This window comes from Perissodus microlepis, chromosome 10 (genome assembly GCF_051167445.1).
Source record: "Perissodus microlepis isolate ML-2025 ecotype Zambia chromosome 10, ASM5116744v1, whole genome shotgun sequence".
NCBI lineage: Eukaryota > Metazoa > Chordata > Actinopteri > Cichliformes > Cichlidae > Perissodus > Perissodus microlepis.
This window is the reverse complement of record NC_140470.1, coordinates 15,896,674-15,912,817: the sequence shown is the minus strand read 5'-3', so window position 1 is coordinate 15,912,817 and position 16,144 is coordinate 15,896,674. Positions and strand designations below refer to the sequence as shown.

Here is a 16,144-nt window from a genome sequence, read left to right as displayed (position 1 = left end):
ATGACTGCTGCGCCAAGTAAATATAATAAGTATACACACAATAACCTGTGAACAGCTGTGCTTGGCTCTGCTGGTGATTGCAGACTGGGCTACTGGCCAGCGGTTTCTCAAATGCCAGCGCTGTCATGGTATTCAATGTGACACTCACAGATTAGGTCATTGTTAATATATCTATCTAACCCATAACCTTACTGCCTTATTATCAGTAACCCTTCAAAGTTATCTGGAACACTAAAAGCAGTCGTTTCCAGACTTGAAAGGTATGGAAGGTAAATTTTAAAAAAGAGAAACTATTGTTATTGAAGGACAAAAGGAAAATGTTTGGAATCAAAGAGAGAAATTGAGGTTAAAAAAGTAATCACAGCCTCATAGAGGAAGCTATTGTCAGGGAACGATTGTGAGAAATCCTCTCTTTGCTGTAATCTATGGTTTCCAATGGCAATACAGATGAAATGTGAAGGCATGAACAACAAAGGCTACACACAAATATACACACAATGGGCAGTGGGCAAATCCCCAGGCCATGGATAAAAGCTCCATCTTGGCTGCACTAGCCTGCAGAACAAGGTCTAGATCCTGGGTGGAAGAGGAGCTTTATCCCCTGCTGGCTACAGAGATAAGGTAGGCAGCCCTCATTTCCTCTCCATTTGGCACAGCTGCATGTGCCAGTGCACGCTATGGGGGCAACCACATCATGAGGACAAGAGAAAGAAAGAAAAACTTTGTGAAGGAGAAATAAAACTCTGTTGGAACAGAGAGGGGAAAACCCGGGAGAAAAATTAAAAAAGCTTCCAGTCTAGCTCCCTTCCAGCATCATCAATGCTGCTGCTCACACTTGTCATGTCCTCCCTCGATCCTTAGCGCCCGTCTGTGTGCCATGCAGTCTGTTCATTAGATTGGAGCTTGCTCCTCTAGAGTGAGAAGGTCAGGACCATTCAAGATAAACGGTCTCATTTCTATTCTATCCTCCCAACCCCCACTCCTCTGTACTCATTCACTCTGAGAGACAAGGGAGAGAGAGAAGTGAGCTTGGCAATCATCAACTATAGCCTAAATACCACAGCCACAGACTGCTTGTGAATATAGAAAGCAGTAACCGGTGTCTTTATTCCACACATCTCAAAGTTCTCTGTGATAAAGTCACCATCAAAAAGCTTATTTATAAAGGTCCTTTAGGCTATAATTGTTTTCCCTTAGAAAACCCTACGAGTTTTGCCAATGCTAAAGACGTGAGTAAAACCATATTTCCGTCCACCGCCTTTGAATGAAAGCAAGGACATTAAGTAATTTAGGCCAGAAAAATTCAATGGGATAGGCAGCTGGGAAAGGTGCAACAATCGCCAGTCTTTTAGAGTCAGGTCAAGGTGAGACACAAAAACCTGCACCGATTACCTCCACTGAGTCTTAAATTCCATGTAAATGTAACACCTGAGTTTATTACAATCTCTGCAGCAGAACATGCACAAAGCATCAGGATCACTGCTTTTAGAGTAGATGAGAGTGTCAGCACGAAGAAGCTGTGGTTGCTACAACACATATGAGAAGAAGGTCCTTATTATAAAAACAATACAGTATTTAGACGTATCTATATAGTAATTAAGTAAGCAGTTTGAGTAGCTTGACAGCTACACAATAACTTTATAGCATAACTACTATAATCTGTGTGACACAGAGAGATTTCCTCTTCCCTCACATGTTGTTATTCACAGCGATGAATGAAATAAAGGGGTGGGGGGTGGGGTGGGGGGTTCTAGTTAGGGTTTTCCCAGGAGACTGATGAGAAAAAATGAAAAACTCAAATAATTTCAGCATTTCAGGTGCCGTTTATCCAACCATGCAAAGGGCATGGAGGATTCCAGAAGGAAGATAGTGACATCACTTAAGTGTTAATTGCTTTGTACTTCAAAGGCTTTAGTTCCCAGAGGGCCAAGCGGCATGTAGTTGCTATGCATATGTATTAATAAGGATTATGATAAGGAAGCCCAGCACATCATGAAACTATGCTGATCAATTGTGCATGTTCAGTTTTGGGTATGTATGTATGTATTTTGTGTATATATGTATATATTAAAGTACACATGTACATGTACAAAATCTCTCTGGATGTTATCAGTTTGTGTCTGCGTTGGCACCCTCAGCTACACAGCAAATCAAACATGCATGGGAGTGATAAATGACACAGCCTGCCAGCAGTGTGCAGGATGATGAGAAAATTTTAGACTCCAATATTGCATTAACGGTTGAGCTGTGACTTAAATTTGAGTTCGGCAGCCAGAGATGCTATCTGAACCCTCAGAATCGGAAATTTTTTGTGCGCGAAGAGGAAAATGTGAGCAAGTAGTTATGTATTTATTTGATTTTGGTGATGGCAGCGTGTCAGAGTGTCTCTAAAAGATTCCCAATCAGATCAGGCAAAATTAATCTCAGAGAACGCATTTTAATGAGCTGCCTTCATCTCGGGCCAAGTTGATAGGGGAAGGAAAGGGTCCCAAAACTGCTTGGTGCGGCAGAGGAGAAGAAAGGTAATGCAGCATAAATTTTGGGTTGCTGAAATAGAATCTGACATGAGCTCAGATGACTCAAAAGAGGTCATTTACAGTTGCTATCCTTGCTGCTTTCTGTGTGGAAAATTCAGATCTGGTCAAATGTTTAATTTACCTGTATTATCCGGGTCTTTCTGATTAGTTGCTGGGGTGACAGGTTGGACCGGCTGGCTGAAGACTTGTGTTGACCTCTGACCTTGACTAGGTCCTCTGCCCTTGGCCGAGATCGTAGCCGTTCTGGTGACAGCTCCCAGACCCAGACGCAGACCTCTGCCAGACCGCAGAAGACTGCCACTCCCTCCTGCCTGAGCAGCCGTCCTGCTCTGCAGAGCGTCCTCAGCGGAGCAGCCTTTCAAGCTGACGGATCTTCCAACCTAGAAATCAAAATCACCAAATGGAGTCAAATGCCATCAAAATAACTGACATGCTGTGTTTTCTGAAGCCATTTCTGTGCAGTTAAATTACATAAGAGCTTTCCATTTTTCATTGCAGCATTTCAAGTATGGGCCACACTTAAATTCATGATTAAGATAATAACAGCGTTTTCTTTTGTTTTTTTAACATTTGTGTGTGTTTGCTTTAAAACCCCCTTCAGACTTTCACCCACGTTTGTTAACAACAATGTCTGGATACTGTGGCAGCTTTAATTTTGTGCAAAAATGCAACGCACCCTGTAATCTAATAGCAGCATGATGCTGATTATTGAAAAAAAAGGTATTTCTATCCTCAGTTTGGAACTCTGCTACATGCTTCTTTTTCTTATATTGTGAGTAGAAGCAATCAAATCTGATGAAAAATGGAACCCAGCAAATCAGATGTTATTAACTCTAAATGAAAATGTAACAGAGTCCTGCAGGGAAACTGGAAGCTGCGGAATAAATTTGAAATGTTGACACTCTCAACAGTGTTACTGTGTTCTAGGCAAAATGCTAACACACATACATTGTCATGTGAAGCACTGAAAACTAACTCATCCCCCGTGGACTTTGCACTTCAACAAGCATTAAATATTTATTTCCCCATGTTCGTGTTTGACTGCGTATATAAGTATGAATGCAAAATGAATTTATTGAATCAGTATCAATAAGAAATAGGTTTAGAAGCAATAATGAAGGTCCTCTGAGAGTGATCATAAAATGCAAAAGGCCTGTTATCAATTATACATGGTTTACTAGGCCTATCAGCATGATGGAAGCATTAACATGCTTAGTCAATAAACTGTGCGTAAGACTCATAATAAAAGAAAGACTTAAAATCACATCTCTACAATAAACAGGACTCACCTCTGATGGTGTCCCATAGAAGTTGTCTGCCTTGCTGCCCAGTTTTGGAGGTGCTGTGTGGCTATGGGCGTGTATGGGTGGAACAGTGTTTGTGTGTCCAGGAGCCCTTATACTCCTATTCAGTATTCCTGATGGAAAAATGTTTGTTTGCATCTCCTGGCGGTACTTATCATAAAGCAGATTGGAGGCACAAAGAACTGGGGCTCCTCGGGTTTCCGGATCAGGCCTTGGGGGCTCTTTAGGTGTGTCTTTAAAAGATGTGGGTGTTTGGCTGTGGGTGCATGCGGACAGCCTGGATGGTAGAGAGGATACCTGATAGGGTCCATCAGAAGCCTGAGGCTTAAACTGAGGATTCTTTCGGACGTAGGTAATGATTTTGGGGCGAACTCCTTTAGGTTTCAGTTTAGGTGATGGCGAGCTGTCTTTGGGGGAGTTGTTGTTGTTAGAGCTGGGGGAGCTTTGCTGGTTGTTAAGAGGCGCTTTGGGGATTCCACTTGTGCTTATATTAGTTTTGACTGGTGCTCTCAAGCAACTGTTGCCATAGCCCTGAGCTGATGTTGATACAGCAGGGATGTGTCTAACCACTCCAGAGACATTCCTAGAAACGAGGTACATGGAGGGTTGCCTGCATGGTGAGCCCTGGGGTGTCCTGAGAGGGGAGTGTGGAGGGGTTGATGACCTGGATTCAACCCCAGTTCTGTTGGGACTAGAGCAATTCCTTCTGTATGTAAGCTGAGTCTGGGGTCTCTTCTCTAAGGTGGAAGGGTTTGAGGGATTGGAACTGTGGCGTGCACTTGTAGCTGGCTGTTTTTCCGCTGGTGGAGTCTCCCTTTGGGATGTCTGGCTGGGTTGCCTCAGCTGGGAGACTACAGATGTGTTGTACAGGTGGGAGAAATCCGATGGTTCACGTAAAGATGTTTTTGTAAACTTTCTGCTTGACCCATTACTGTGTGGATCTGCAGAGAGGTTAAGAGGAGACGGTTGCCCTGTCTCAGTTTGCTGAGTGTTGGAGTCTGCACTCCTCGCTCTTCCCATCTCCGTCTGACAGAGGGGCCTCACAAGCTGTTGGCGCCGTGGTGGCAGCACCCTCTCCTCAAATCCAGCCTTTCTCCTTTGGCCCAGCCCTCCATCAGAGGACAAGCCATTTCTATGACTTCTCTCATCTTTTCTCTGATCCTGGTATGAGAATGCTGGGTTAAGGGTCTCCTGAGGATGCATCGGTGGGGAGTTCTGATTGGCATCTACAGGGGCTGCCCTTCTTCTGTTCTGGGCTGAGGTAGTGTTTTGGGCATTGTGATAAGGGTTGGTCTTCGACAGAGAGGTGAGAGAAGTTTCTCCATCACCATCCAGAGCACTAGACAGGCTTCCACTGAGGGAAACAGCTGACAGGCTGGAGACAAACACATTCGTCTCAGACTTAGACTCCTTCAGACCTCCCTTCCATCTTTCTCTGCCTGACCTGGTGTCCTGTTTCTCTGCTGTCACACATGCGTCTAGCTCCTCAGTGCTATGACAGGCGATCCTTTTCTGAACCTCTTTGCCTCTCTGAATTTTACTCTCCACTCTGTTGCTGTCATTGTCATTTCTCCTCACGCCGGTAGAAGCAGAGCTGGCTGTTGAACTCGATGATATTGACATGGCACCTTCATCTTTTCCATCTTTCATGCTTCCACAATCGTCCTCCTCCTCATTCTCCTCCTGCTTCCTGCTTCCCAGGTAAGTATGTATCTCCTGACGTGCCAAAAGCTCATAGTCTCGGAGCTCAGACTCCACGCACTGCTGCTCTGATCCCCAAAACTCTAACTTTTCTGGGGAGTCGCTCTGAGAGACCAAGGGAGGAATAGAGCTTGTGCCGTATCCCGTATCCTCATACAAACCTCTTCTTTCTTGATCACTGATTGAGGATAACTGATTGGCGTTGTCATCTCCAGACTGAGTGAACTGGATCTGGGTTTTATTTCCAATCTTTTCTCCTCTGTCAACACTGACCCTCAGGCCTTGGATACTCGTTGGATTGCTCATGTTGAATTGATTTTTGTCACACTCAAAGACAACTGCAGGGTACTGAGGCCATTTATGGAGCTACAAAAGTTACTTCCCTCACTGCCTTTTCTCTTCAGGGTCTGATGACGGCTCTTTTGAATAAGCCAGGGACAAAATGTCATCTCATGAAACCTTTCTCACTTTACCTTTCTTATTTTTCATTTACGGCGAGTTAAAAAGCTGTCTCTGATGGTTTTTCACCACGATGAAGGTCTTTCAATCTGAAATAAAAGAGAACAAAGGGAACTGTCAGGAAAAAAAGCATCAAGTACGCTTAATAAGCAGCCATTCTGCAGTTCCCCCACAGAGTCACTTAATTTTTTTTAATATTCAGCCTGCTCTGGGTAGCAGCAATTATGAAATCAGCTGTGTACAGCGAACCATTTTCTGCTCTTAATGTGTGACTCATATCAGTGGATAGCCATTTGAAAAATACTGGTTGCCTATGAGAGAAGAATCACTGGAAGTATAACAAGAAAATTACAGTTTTAATACTACCTTGTTTCTATTTCAGAGGCATCAGAGAATTTACAAGTAGAGGAGAACTCTTGACTCCCACTTAGAGATTTCTTGTTTTATAGTGGGTGGTTGCAAGACAGTTTAGCATAAATGGGACCTATGGAGCTGGTGCCATGTAACATGCACACAATTACAGCAGTTTGCAAGTTTTATTGTGTGTTCAAAAAGAACATGGAGGTTTTAACTTATCATTTTTATGAGAATTAGATATTAGTTCTCTAAGTAATAATGTTCATTTTAATTTCAGGCATCACCAAAGTCATTCTAGACACAAGTCTGGCCACTTGGCAGCCATCTTGAAATGCCTCCAGATACTTATTTTAAAACATTATCCAAATTATCTTTAAGTTCAATGGTTTCAATGGACATTTTGTCCCAGTAGCTAAACTTCTACCAGCAAATTCTCCCTTGAATCTTGAATTTCTGTGAGTGCCATGTCTCCTCCTTATAAGCGAATCACTTGGAAACTGGTGCGATTGATATTGGCAAAATTGGGTTCTTTGTAAGTAAAGCTTGACATACTGGCAGCTCCAGTTTATTGGAGTCGGTTTTTAAAATAGGCAATAAATGAAAATGTAAAAAGTAAAGAAGACGCAGGAAAAACACCGTTCAACCATGTTATTGTGCTGACGTTGCACAGTTTGTTCTCCACAGGGCACCCTGCAACTCCCCTGTTGCAGCAATTTGGAACCTACAAACAGCCAAGCGATCTAAGTCAGGCAGAGCATAAATGAGTACATGTAATGTACATAATGCAATGCGATGACTTGTTGTTACAACAAAACAAGACTATTCTCAAACTGCATTGTCACATCTATTTATGTTTTGTGTGTCTGAAAGAAAAAGTAATGGTCCATATATCTGATTTTTAAATCACAAAATATTTGAAAATCCTATACTGTTCAGCAAGTGTAAATTATTATTTATTTTGAATAATGAGCTCCAATTCATCATAACCATTAATGGCTACACCAATTTGGCTACATACATGAAGTGAACAGGTTCCCTACAAGAGCGGTCCCCAACACCCGGGGCACTGATACTAATCTGTGAGTTGTTTGGTACCGGGCCGCGAGAGTTGAGGCTCGGAGGCAAAATTGATGGTTTTCATGGTTTTTATCGTTATTTTTTAATCGTTTTTATCGTTAACTTGGTTTCCATGGGACTTTTCCCGTGTGTTATGAATAAATCTTCTTTTTTTGGTACAGGTCTTGTATTTGCGACACGTTAAAGGCCGGTCCGTGAAAATATTGTCGGACATAAACCGGTGCGTGGCGCAAAAAAGGTTGGGGAAGGCTGCCCTACAAGAGAGAGAGAGCAGAGACATGTCCAGAGGGGGTGAAACTAAGTAAGTACTTCACCTAAGTACAGTGTTACGTTCATTTGTCTAGGGCTGCTACGCCAGTATCTTTTGGATGCAAGTGTTGCATTTTGTACTCTATTTTCTAATATGCTGAAATAATTATATTTCAGCTCAACAATGAGCTAACAGATAACACTACCCAGCTATGTATAATTAGTTAAAATCAATATCCACCTGCGACACTGAAGCGACAGATGCATTTTGAATTGATAATTTACATAAAATTTAAATAATTCTGTATAATGGGTCTTTTACATTATGTATTTTATGTGTATTTTGAGGCTAAACATTGCGTGTTTCACTGAATTGAGCACCAAAATCTTTGTTTCACTATTTTGAAAACCAGTTATTTTATGCAAAACAGCATCCATAAAGCGCATCACTGAGGTAATAGCAATGTTCTTACTGTGATCAGCAAGAGTACAGGGACACTTACTGTAGATGTTCACTTTAGTCATAAGAGATATGTGAAGAGAGAAGTACAGCGTGTTTGCATGTAAGTGAAGGAATCACCCTGGGGATGGTTGATGAAGGCAAGTAAGAGGAAGGCGGAAAGGGTGAGAAGTGTTTTGTAATGAGCTTTTTTTCCCTCAAGAGACAATGTGAAATAGAAAGCAAGATGAGAACTGGGTGAAAAGACTTGTACTAAAAGCTTTTCCGGTCATTACGTTTTTATAGAACGTACAACACAAGCAAGCAGTGTCTCCAATATGTTCAAAGGCAGGCATCATCCTAACATGAAAAAGATGAAAATTAGGTGCAGGGGTCGTTAATGGCGAGGACCAGAAACAGCAATTCAGAAGGGATAAATCCATGCGGTATGTCTGATCACTACAGGAGGGTTTCCGCTCTCCTCTCAGCATGTTTTCTGTAGCGGGTGGATGTAGTTACTGGACTGTACACAACAATGGCACGTCCTGCTGCATTTAAAATCTGCAGTCTCTAAATCTGTGTTTTAAATACTTGCGTTAGCCTTTAATACACAAATGAGGCCGTAGAGCTGAAACATATTACTACATATCATATTACGAGATGAGTTAAACATGCGGTATAAAACACGCACACTCAAACGCTCTCGGAATAAACACTTCCGGGTGTCTCCTTAAATTTCTCCATAATTATACGAGAGCTCTACGAGGAATTCTCTTTCTGTCTTGAACCAGAAGCATTAAAACCATTGAATATTAATGGTTTCAGCTCCCTTGCCCTTCAGGGAGAGCATCTTTTGCTCACTTGTTTTGTAGGCCTGTTTCCTGCATCATAGAGAAAATTCATACAAAACAAGCGTCAGATTTCAGTCAACTGCTATCAAAACTGTCTGGATCAATTCATCTGTCTGTGCAGTCAAAGAATGAAGTAAAATACATGTCTTAAACCATCACACTGAATGTTTGAGTAGCAAAGTATGAATAGCTCTCCCACCTTCTAATTATATGTGCAGCAGGGGTGTCTGTTCTCATTAGCGAGTGGCTTTTCCACGTGCCCCGTGACAGCTCTCAGTGCCTGTGGCACGTTTGATATTCCACAAAACCCAGAGAGCTAAATTCTCTCTAAATGTAAAGGACAGGGGAAAGATTCACATGTAAGTTCAATTTCCTATAGGTTTTCTTAGAAGTAATTTGGAGATACCATCAAAGTTAACCTAATATTCTATTTTTTTTTAAAGCATAAATAAATAAAAGCAATAAAAGTTGGCTTTAGCAAACTAAAATGAGGTCATTTTTTAAAAGAATTTCAGTTATAAAATCTAAAAACCCAACTCTTTTATTGAGATTGTGGTAAAGTAAACATCCCCCCCCCCCCCCCCCCCCCCCCCCACACACACACACACAATGGGAACACATGGAAATTCATTGTGCCTGACAACAAACAGAACATGGAGGATAATCCACACAATGTCTGCTCCCCTCTGCCTGTGTGTACCCTGCTCATATTTACCCTTGATTGGCGCAAACAATCAAATAATTAGCTAATTGCTCACACAGAGGCGGGGACAGAGACCGATAGGAGGGAAGGAAAGTGGCAGAGAGCTGTGCTACAGGGTGAGAGAATTCCCTGAGAAGACATGTGTGGCAGATCAATTTTGGCACTGATGTAGTGCTGCAGCTTGTGCTGATGACAGCACTCTCGGGAGGCTGGATGCTGAGCTCGGTCACAGTGGCTGAACCAGAATAAGCTGCATTTCACCTAACTGAGAAAATCCAAAACAGAAAACAATCCAGCAAAACTCTAATCATAACTTGAAAATAATAGAATCAAAAAGAATAATAGAAACTGGTGGATGATAGTAAAAAAAAAAGAGAAAAATCTGAAACATGAAAAGAAAAAAACCCTCAGCTGCCTTTCCTCGTTATTAGGCTATTTTGATGTCACACACGCTCAGATCCTCTAAGTAAAGAAGATCACATGCGAGGGAGTGTTGGTTGAAGGCGTGTCGGTTGGCAGGAATATGAATTATGCAATTACAAAATCTAACAAATATGAAAAATCTCTTTGATCACCCAGCTCGGAGCAAAGGAAAAACTGCAAATAAGAAAAACTAAGTGGACAGGGTACTATGCATTATATAAGAGTAGTTATGAGTTATAAACGCACCGTTGCCACAAGCACTCCTGGCACAGCCAAACCCTTATTTACATTATACAAGCCTGTCTGCACTTGCTCGCCACACGTATATATAAAAAAACATACATGCATGTTCATTTATCTTCATATATAGTGAAATGGCAAAAATTGCTGTTCAGAAAGACCAAACAAATGAATACAAACATATATTCATTCTGCCTATTTGAAGCTACATACTCATTGTAGAAGACAAAGTAATTCATTACAAGCGCTATTAATGTCAGTGTTTGATGAACACCTATTTTTACATTTGTAATCCAGCGACACTGCAGTAAAAGTTATTTAGAAAAATTTATTTACAAAAATATTGTACAGGTAACGTATGTAAAGGCGACAACTTACATGTAACGTACATGTTATATTCCCATTAATAATTTACACATAATATAAATTTCATTTGTAATGATTTGAGTGACCCAAATTGAATCACAAACTTATGATACCTGGATTTACAATATATATATATATATATATATATATATATATATATATATATACACATATACAACTCCTCCTATACATATAGGAGGAGTTAGGGAACAAACATACATATGCTATAGTATTTTTTTAACATTTATTTTCCTTTTATCCAAATTGAATAAATAGGGTAAGCTGCTTGAGGATAATATTGTAACCTGTGCAACATCATTCAGATTTAGGTGTTAAGAAGAAAGGCAGGCTTTGTTTCACCTAACTGTACATGTACATGTTGAGCTAAGTATTCAGACTGAGCTCATCTGGGAAATAACAGATGTAGGCAGAACCCAACAAAGCTGTTATCGGATGCAGATAATACATTTCCTCATGCTGGAATTTACCACAAGTGAAAAAGGTCAGTCATACAATAAAGATCTGAAGGTCACCTTTATGCTTTTACATTCCTATGCATTCTACTGTGCATCAATTTCACATGTAAACTCACACCTACACGCAACTGTTGTTAGAGGCGCACTCAGCCACAAGCACACACAGCGCGTACAAAATACACACAGTACTAAACATAAATGAGCGAAGGAGCAATCATATCCCTGCAAAAAGGTGGAAAGGTGCATAGCTTAAGTGATGGGAGCATGGGCTGTGATATGGGGATATCTTGGCAGTGCTTAAATTTGGAGAATGACACTTGTATTTGTGATATTTTTCACTGGGCTCCTATCCCACGAAGTGCTGCGTTTAAGACAGAAAGCACTTTTTAGAAGGTGAAAGACGAGAGGTTGGTAACAATACATGACAGGGGTCTCAAGGAAACTCGAAAGTGGTGTTGAGTTAAGAAAAGACGGAGGCTTTCCTTAACCTTCCGTTTTTGTCTCCAAGCAGGAATGAGTCTGTGTGGGTGAGAGACTGAGAAACAGACCTGAGGTGAGAGAAATGAGACATGCAAATAGATACGGAAAAGAGAGTTGTTGCTGGAGCACACAAGTGTTCTAATTAGTGCTCATTTGGCCCTCTATAGGATGCACTACAGAGCCCCTTTTCTGAAGCGACTTACTGATAAAAGCCCAAGAGAGCAAATCAGTTAACAAAAATCTGTTACAAGATTTAATACTAATTGGTACTGGTCATGTCGCTGAAACTGAGAGTTGTTGTTTTTTTCGTTTTCGTTTTTAATCTCTCGACTGTGGGTACACATAAGTAAATCTCCTGACAAAAGTAAAGCCAGGCTGTAGGAGCCTGTGTGTCTAGTTGTTGTTTTGCTTGCTTTGCTTCTATTCTTCTCTTCTACACTGGTGTCTGCTCAACCTTGATCGTTTACACCTGCATCTACACTCCAATCAGTTTGTCTAAGCTGTGACTCAAATAGTCTGCATTCACACAAGTGTGTTCACTAGAAATGCACCAACTGCAATTTTCTTCAGTTTTTTTCTAAGTGTGACCCACTGATGCCTATTTTTTTGTCAATTTTCTTCCTAAGCATTAAAACTGACAGTATGAATAATGCAAAATCTGATTTTCATAATGAAAGAAATTAAAACGTACAATTTTCCTTCGACTCCAATACGTTACGGGGTTCCTGTACAATAATCTTTAGCTGATGTATTACCTTACCAAACAAAAGTCGATGAAACAGATTTCTGTAATAAAATAAATGTTATTTCTTTTATTATGCCATTTATTCTAGCATGTTTACATACACTCAATACAAAAAGAACATCAACCTTTTTCTCTTTTTCACTAGTCTCCATAGTTTTTCTTGTAACCGCTTTGATCTTTTGCTCATACCGAGGCTGCTGTCTTGTGGTTGGCTCTGACATCTGCATAGCTTTACCTTTAGCCACATCACTAAAATGGCCATTTTTAGTCAGGGTGAGGATTAGCTTTGCTGTTGCAGGTATTTTACTCTTTGACTTCACTCACAGTGAAGAACTTCCACGTTAATGACGTGTTAGCGTGCGGCTGTGAGCGGGTGCTTGGCCGTTTGCCTGTGAAACCTGCGCTTGTGTTGTGCAGGCATGAAACAGACCAGCTTGTAATTACACATGAGTGAGGCTGACCGGGCAGTCACCAGTCTAGGACGAGAACGCTGGAATTTGTCCAGTTCCACTCCCTGACTGGTCGATCGGTGCATCTCTGCTGTTCACTCAATCAAGTATTGTTACATGAAGTGAGCACACTGACGATGTACTCATAAACGTCACAAAGTTAACTCTTGGCTACGCAATGGAAAGACAGGGTTCCAAACAATGTCAGCCAATAATAGCATCAATGATGATGTCAGAGATTTTTTTCAGCCATCTAAAGCACATGTCATGTTGGTGTAATGGTGTTTAATGTTGCGTGTATGTCAATTTTAATCTTGACTGTTGAAAAATGTTATTTTATGTGTGCTCAGAGGCACAGAAAGATGTAGAAGTTCAGAAGTGCAACAGCTAGCCAAATTAACCTGTTGAAATTCACATACTCCACAACTAAGTATGCAGTAGATCGTGTACTACATGAAACAATGGTGTCAAGTCAAAGTCAAAGTACTTGACTTGACACACTAATAGCTATTTCCTGGCCACATTAGCAACTCTTTATTTTAGTTTTGCCTACCTACCAGCTTTTTTTTAAAATCTCCACTCCATCAGTAGAGCTCAAATTAAAGTAACCATCTAACTGTGCTCTAACCTCTCACTTACAATTACAAATTGAATTGTTCAATATGTTGCTATAAGGCATTTCTAATGAATACTTGACTTATAGAGAGAATGCTGTGTTTTGTTTTTTAACTGGATGAAGAAAACTGTGTCTCTAAAGACACTAATGTCTTGCAATAGTAAGAGTGGTGAAGATTCAGCCTCCTCTTTTCAGTCCTCTACTTCCTCTCAGGTCAGAATATGAGCCAAAATATGTGAGAGGGTTTTACAGATTTCAAGAAGGGTAGGGGCTGCCAGTCTTGGATTCATTCAGGGGATCAAAGTTGAGTGCCGCAAAGAATTTTTTCCAGATAAAAAAACCCATGAAATTTCAAAGGAATATGCCCCGGCATCTTATATATTCTTCTTTGAAAGCAAGTAAGGAAATTTGATGGACATATCTTTTTGTTCTTCTGTTGCTGAGTTGGTTTACATTTTCTGTATCGCATGAACGCATGTGACAGTACAAAGGCAGTCACCTGTGTAGACACATCAACACCAGCCTTCCCCCTCAGTGTCTTTGTTGCTGGTCCAGCAGCACATGTGGCTATTACAGAAGCCATTTGTCTTTGGCACTTTGCTTTATTTCTCTCCTCCCCCACTGGAGAGCAGACAGGTTTTACAGCTCTGTGGTCCCAAGGGGAAACCCAGGAACACACACATATATTTATTGCCCCATGCCCTATCGCTCTTTCATCCGCACATACCTCTGCTGAGATGTAAATTCCATCACGTTGCAATATTAGCAAAAGGGGAACAAACTCAAATGGACAAAGCGACGACATAATTCATGACTCCTGATTGTTCCCGCATTTGAAAATTGGATTGTGCAAGGATTTGCATTAAAATGCAGTGGAGCGGTTATCCTTAAAATCTTTTTTTGTCTCTCTCTCTAATTCAGTCCATGCTGTGTCTTTGCATACATGCAATTAATCACCAATGACATCACCCTTGTGTGTCCTTGTACAATGAACATGTTGGAGAGTGTGAACTTGTGAAAAGCCGTGTTCTAGAGCCGTGGATAGATGTAAGACATAAAAACTATCATATTTGTGCTAATTTGGTGGGGGCGGAGGATATTGTCTTTATATTGCATTCCTTAACGTAATCATCCAGCAGGATAAAGCTTAGCGAAAAAAACCTATTCACAAATTAGCTAAGAATTAGTCATCCATTCCTTCCTTTTCAACCCCACTACCGCCACCTCATCCCTGTCTGCGAACCACACATACAGAAATAGGAGTGAAATAAGCTAAACGCTCCATTTTCACAAGACACAATAGATAGCCTGCAGACAGAATTTCACAAGTGATGATTCACTGAAGTATGCTTGACTGTTTATATGTGTGAACCGAGCAATAACCCAGTATGCACACAGCAAAGGGATTACCATCACACAGAAACAGCGAGGCAAACAGGAGTGCAAAAATAACCAGAAATAGTCTTCTCCGGCTCCTTGATTGTTGTTTTGCATCGATTTTCTTTATAGCTGTGCTTACAGACATGCTCCTCATCAACCAGCGTCGCCTCGCTGACAGAATTTAGCTCACAACACTGAGCTCAGCGATGTCCCTTCAGTTCTTTGGTGTTATACCTTTCTCAACAACTCTGTCTCTTTTGCTCCCCTCTTCTCTTTCATCCCAATAATACAGAGTTAATAAGGGCAGGGTGAGGTAATCAATCTCATTTTCATCCTTATAGATGGCACATCAGCAGGCTACATCTGCCCAAATGATTTCCTCTCAGCTCATCCCCCCACTCTACTCCTACAGTTGGACACCTTTTTGTACCCCGGGGGAGGGGAATAAGTCTATATCGCAGGGGAATCGGTAACAGGATTTCTACAGGATCTTGAGTCATAGTGGGTGGTCATATATGAGTGAATAAGGGAGAATGAGAATATCAGATGATCTCCAATAAAAGCTGATTTATTCCCTTATTTCGGGCAGGCAGGCGGCGTTTGGCGCCTGCTATGAAATCAGCAGCAGATCACAATATGCCAGAAATTAGATTTATTAGGTGAAACCAAATGAAAAACGGTCAAACGCTGGCACGGGTTCACGTGCACATCCATCCATCAAAACGTGTTCGGACGCTAGGTTTGTCCCATTGTTGCCAACACGGGAGGCAGAACAAAAACAAAAGGACTTCTGATCCGAATAACCCCATAAAGCACCAAGGTGATCACCGAGTGCATGCAAAATGAAAGATCATCAAACACGAGAATCACCTTCACACACAACAGCTCACACTCAGGCAGTGACTATCGCTGCAGCAGGGGCAGACAAAGAAACAGCTCCTAACTGGGGGGGGAATGAGGCTTAAAAAAACAAAAACAAAACAAAAGGTCTGCATGCATGCACACATCTATTTATGGGATTTACCATCTCCTTATTTATTTATTTTTTTTAGCCTTGCTTTTTATGCAAAAACACGGGATGAATCTCTACTAAATCGGACACGGTCCCGCCTCGCTGTCTATTTCACCAGGCTATGCAGTCGGTAATGCCGGACTGGGATAAAGTGATGGCAGACAATAATAATAAACTTTATGGTGCAACGTGATCTACATGGTTAAACTACAATTTTACATTTTACATTTTTTTTAATGTAAGAATGGGGCACATAAAAAGCAAGACCAATGCAACAAAA

The 16,144-nt window shown here is 41.1% G+C and overlaps 1 protein-coding gene across 3 annotated transcripts in view; it reads right to left on the bottom strand.

The window, feature by feature from the left end:
- Nucleotides 1-16,144, bottom strand: part of mtus2a (microtubule associated tumor suppressor candidate 2a) — a 44,533-nt gene that overhangs the window by 24,931 nt on the left and 3,458 nt on the right. For all 3 annotated transcript variants that reach the window (XM_084942428.1, XM_084942430.1, XM_084942429.1), the window contains exons 2-3: nt 3,827-6,090; nt 2,659-2,917 (exon numbers count right to left, since the gene is read on the bottom strand). In XM_084942428.1, the coding sequence (XP_084798554.1) occupies nt 2,659-2,917; nt 3,827-5,848 (2,281 nt within the window). In that variant the 5' untranslated portion in view covers nt 5,849-6,090. The remainder of the gene's footprint in view (nt 1-2,658; nt 2,918-3,826; nt 6,091-16,144) is intronic.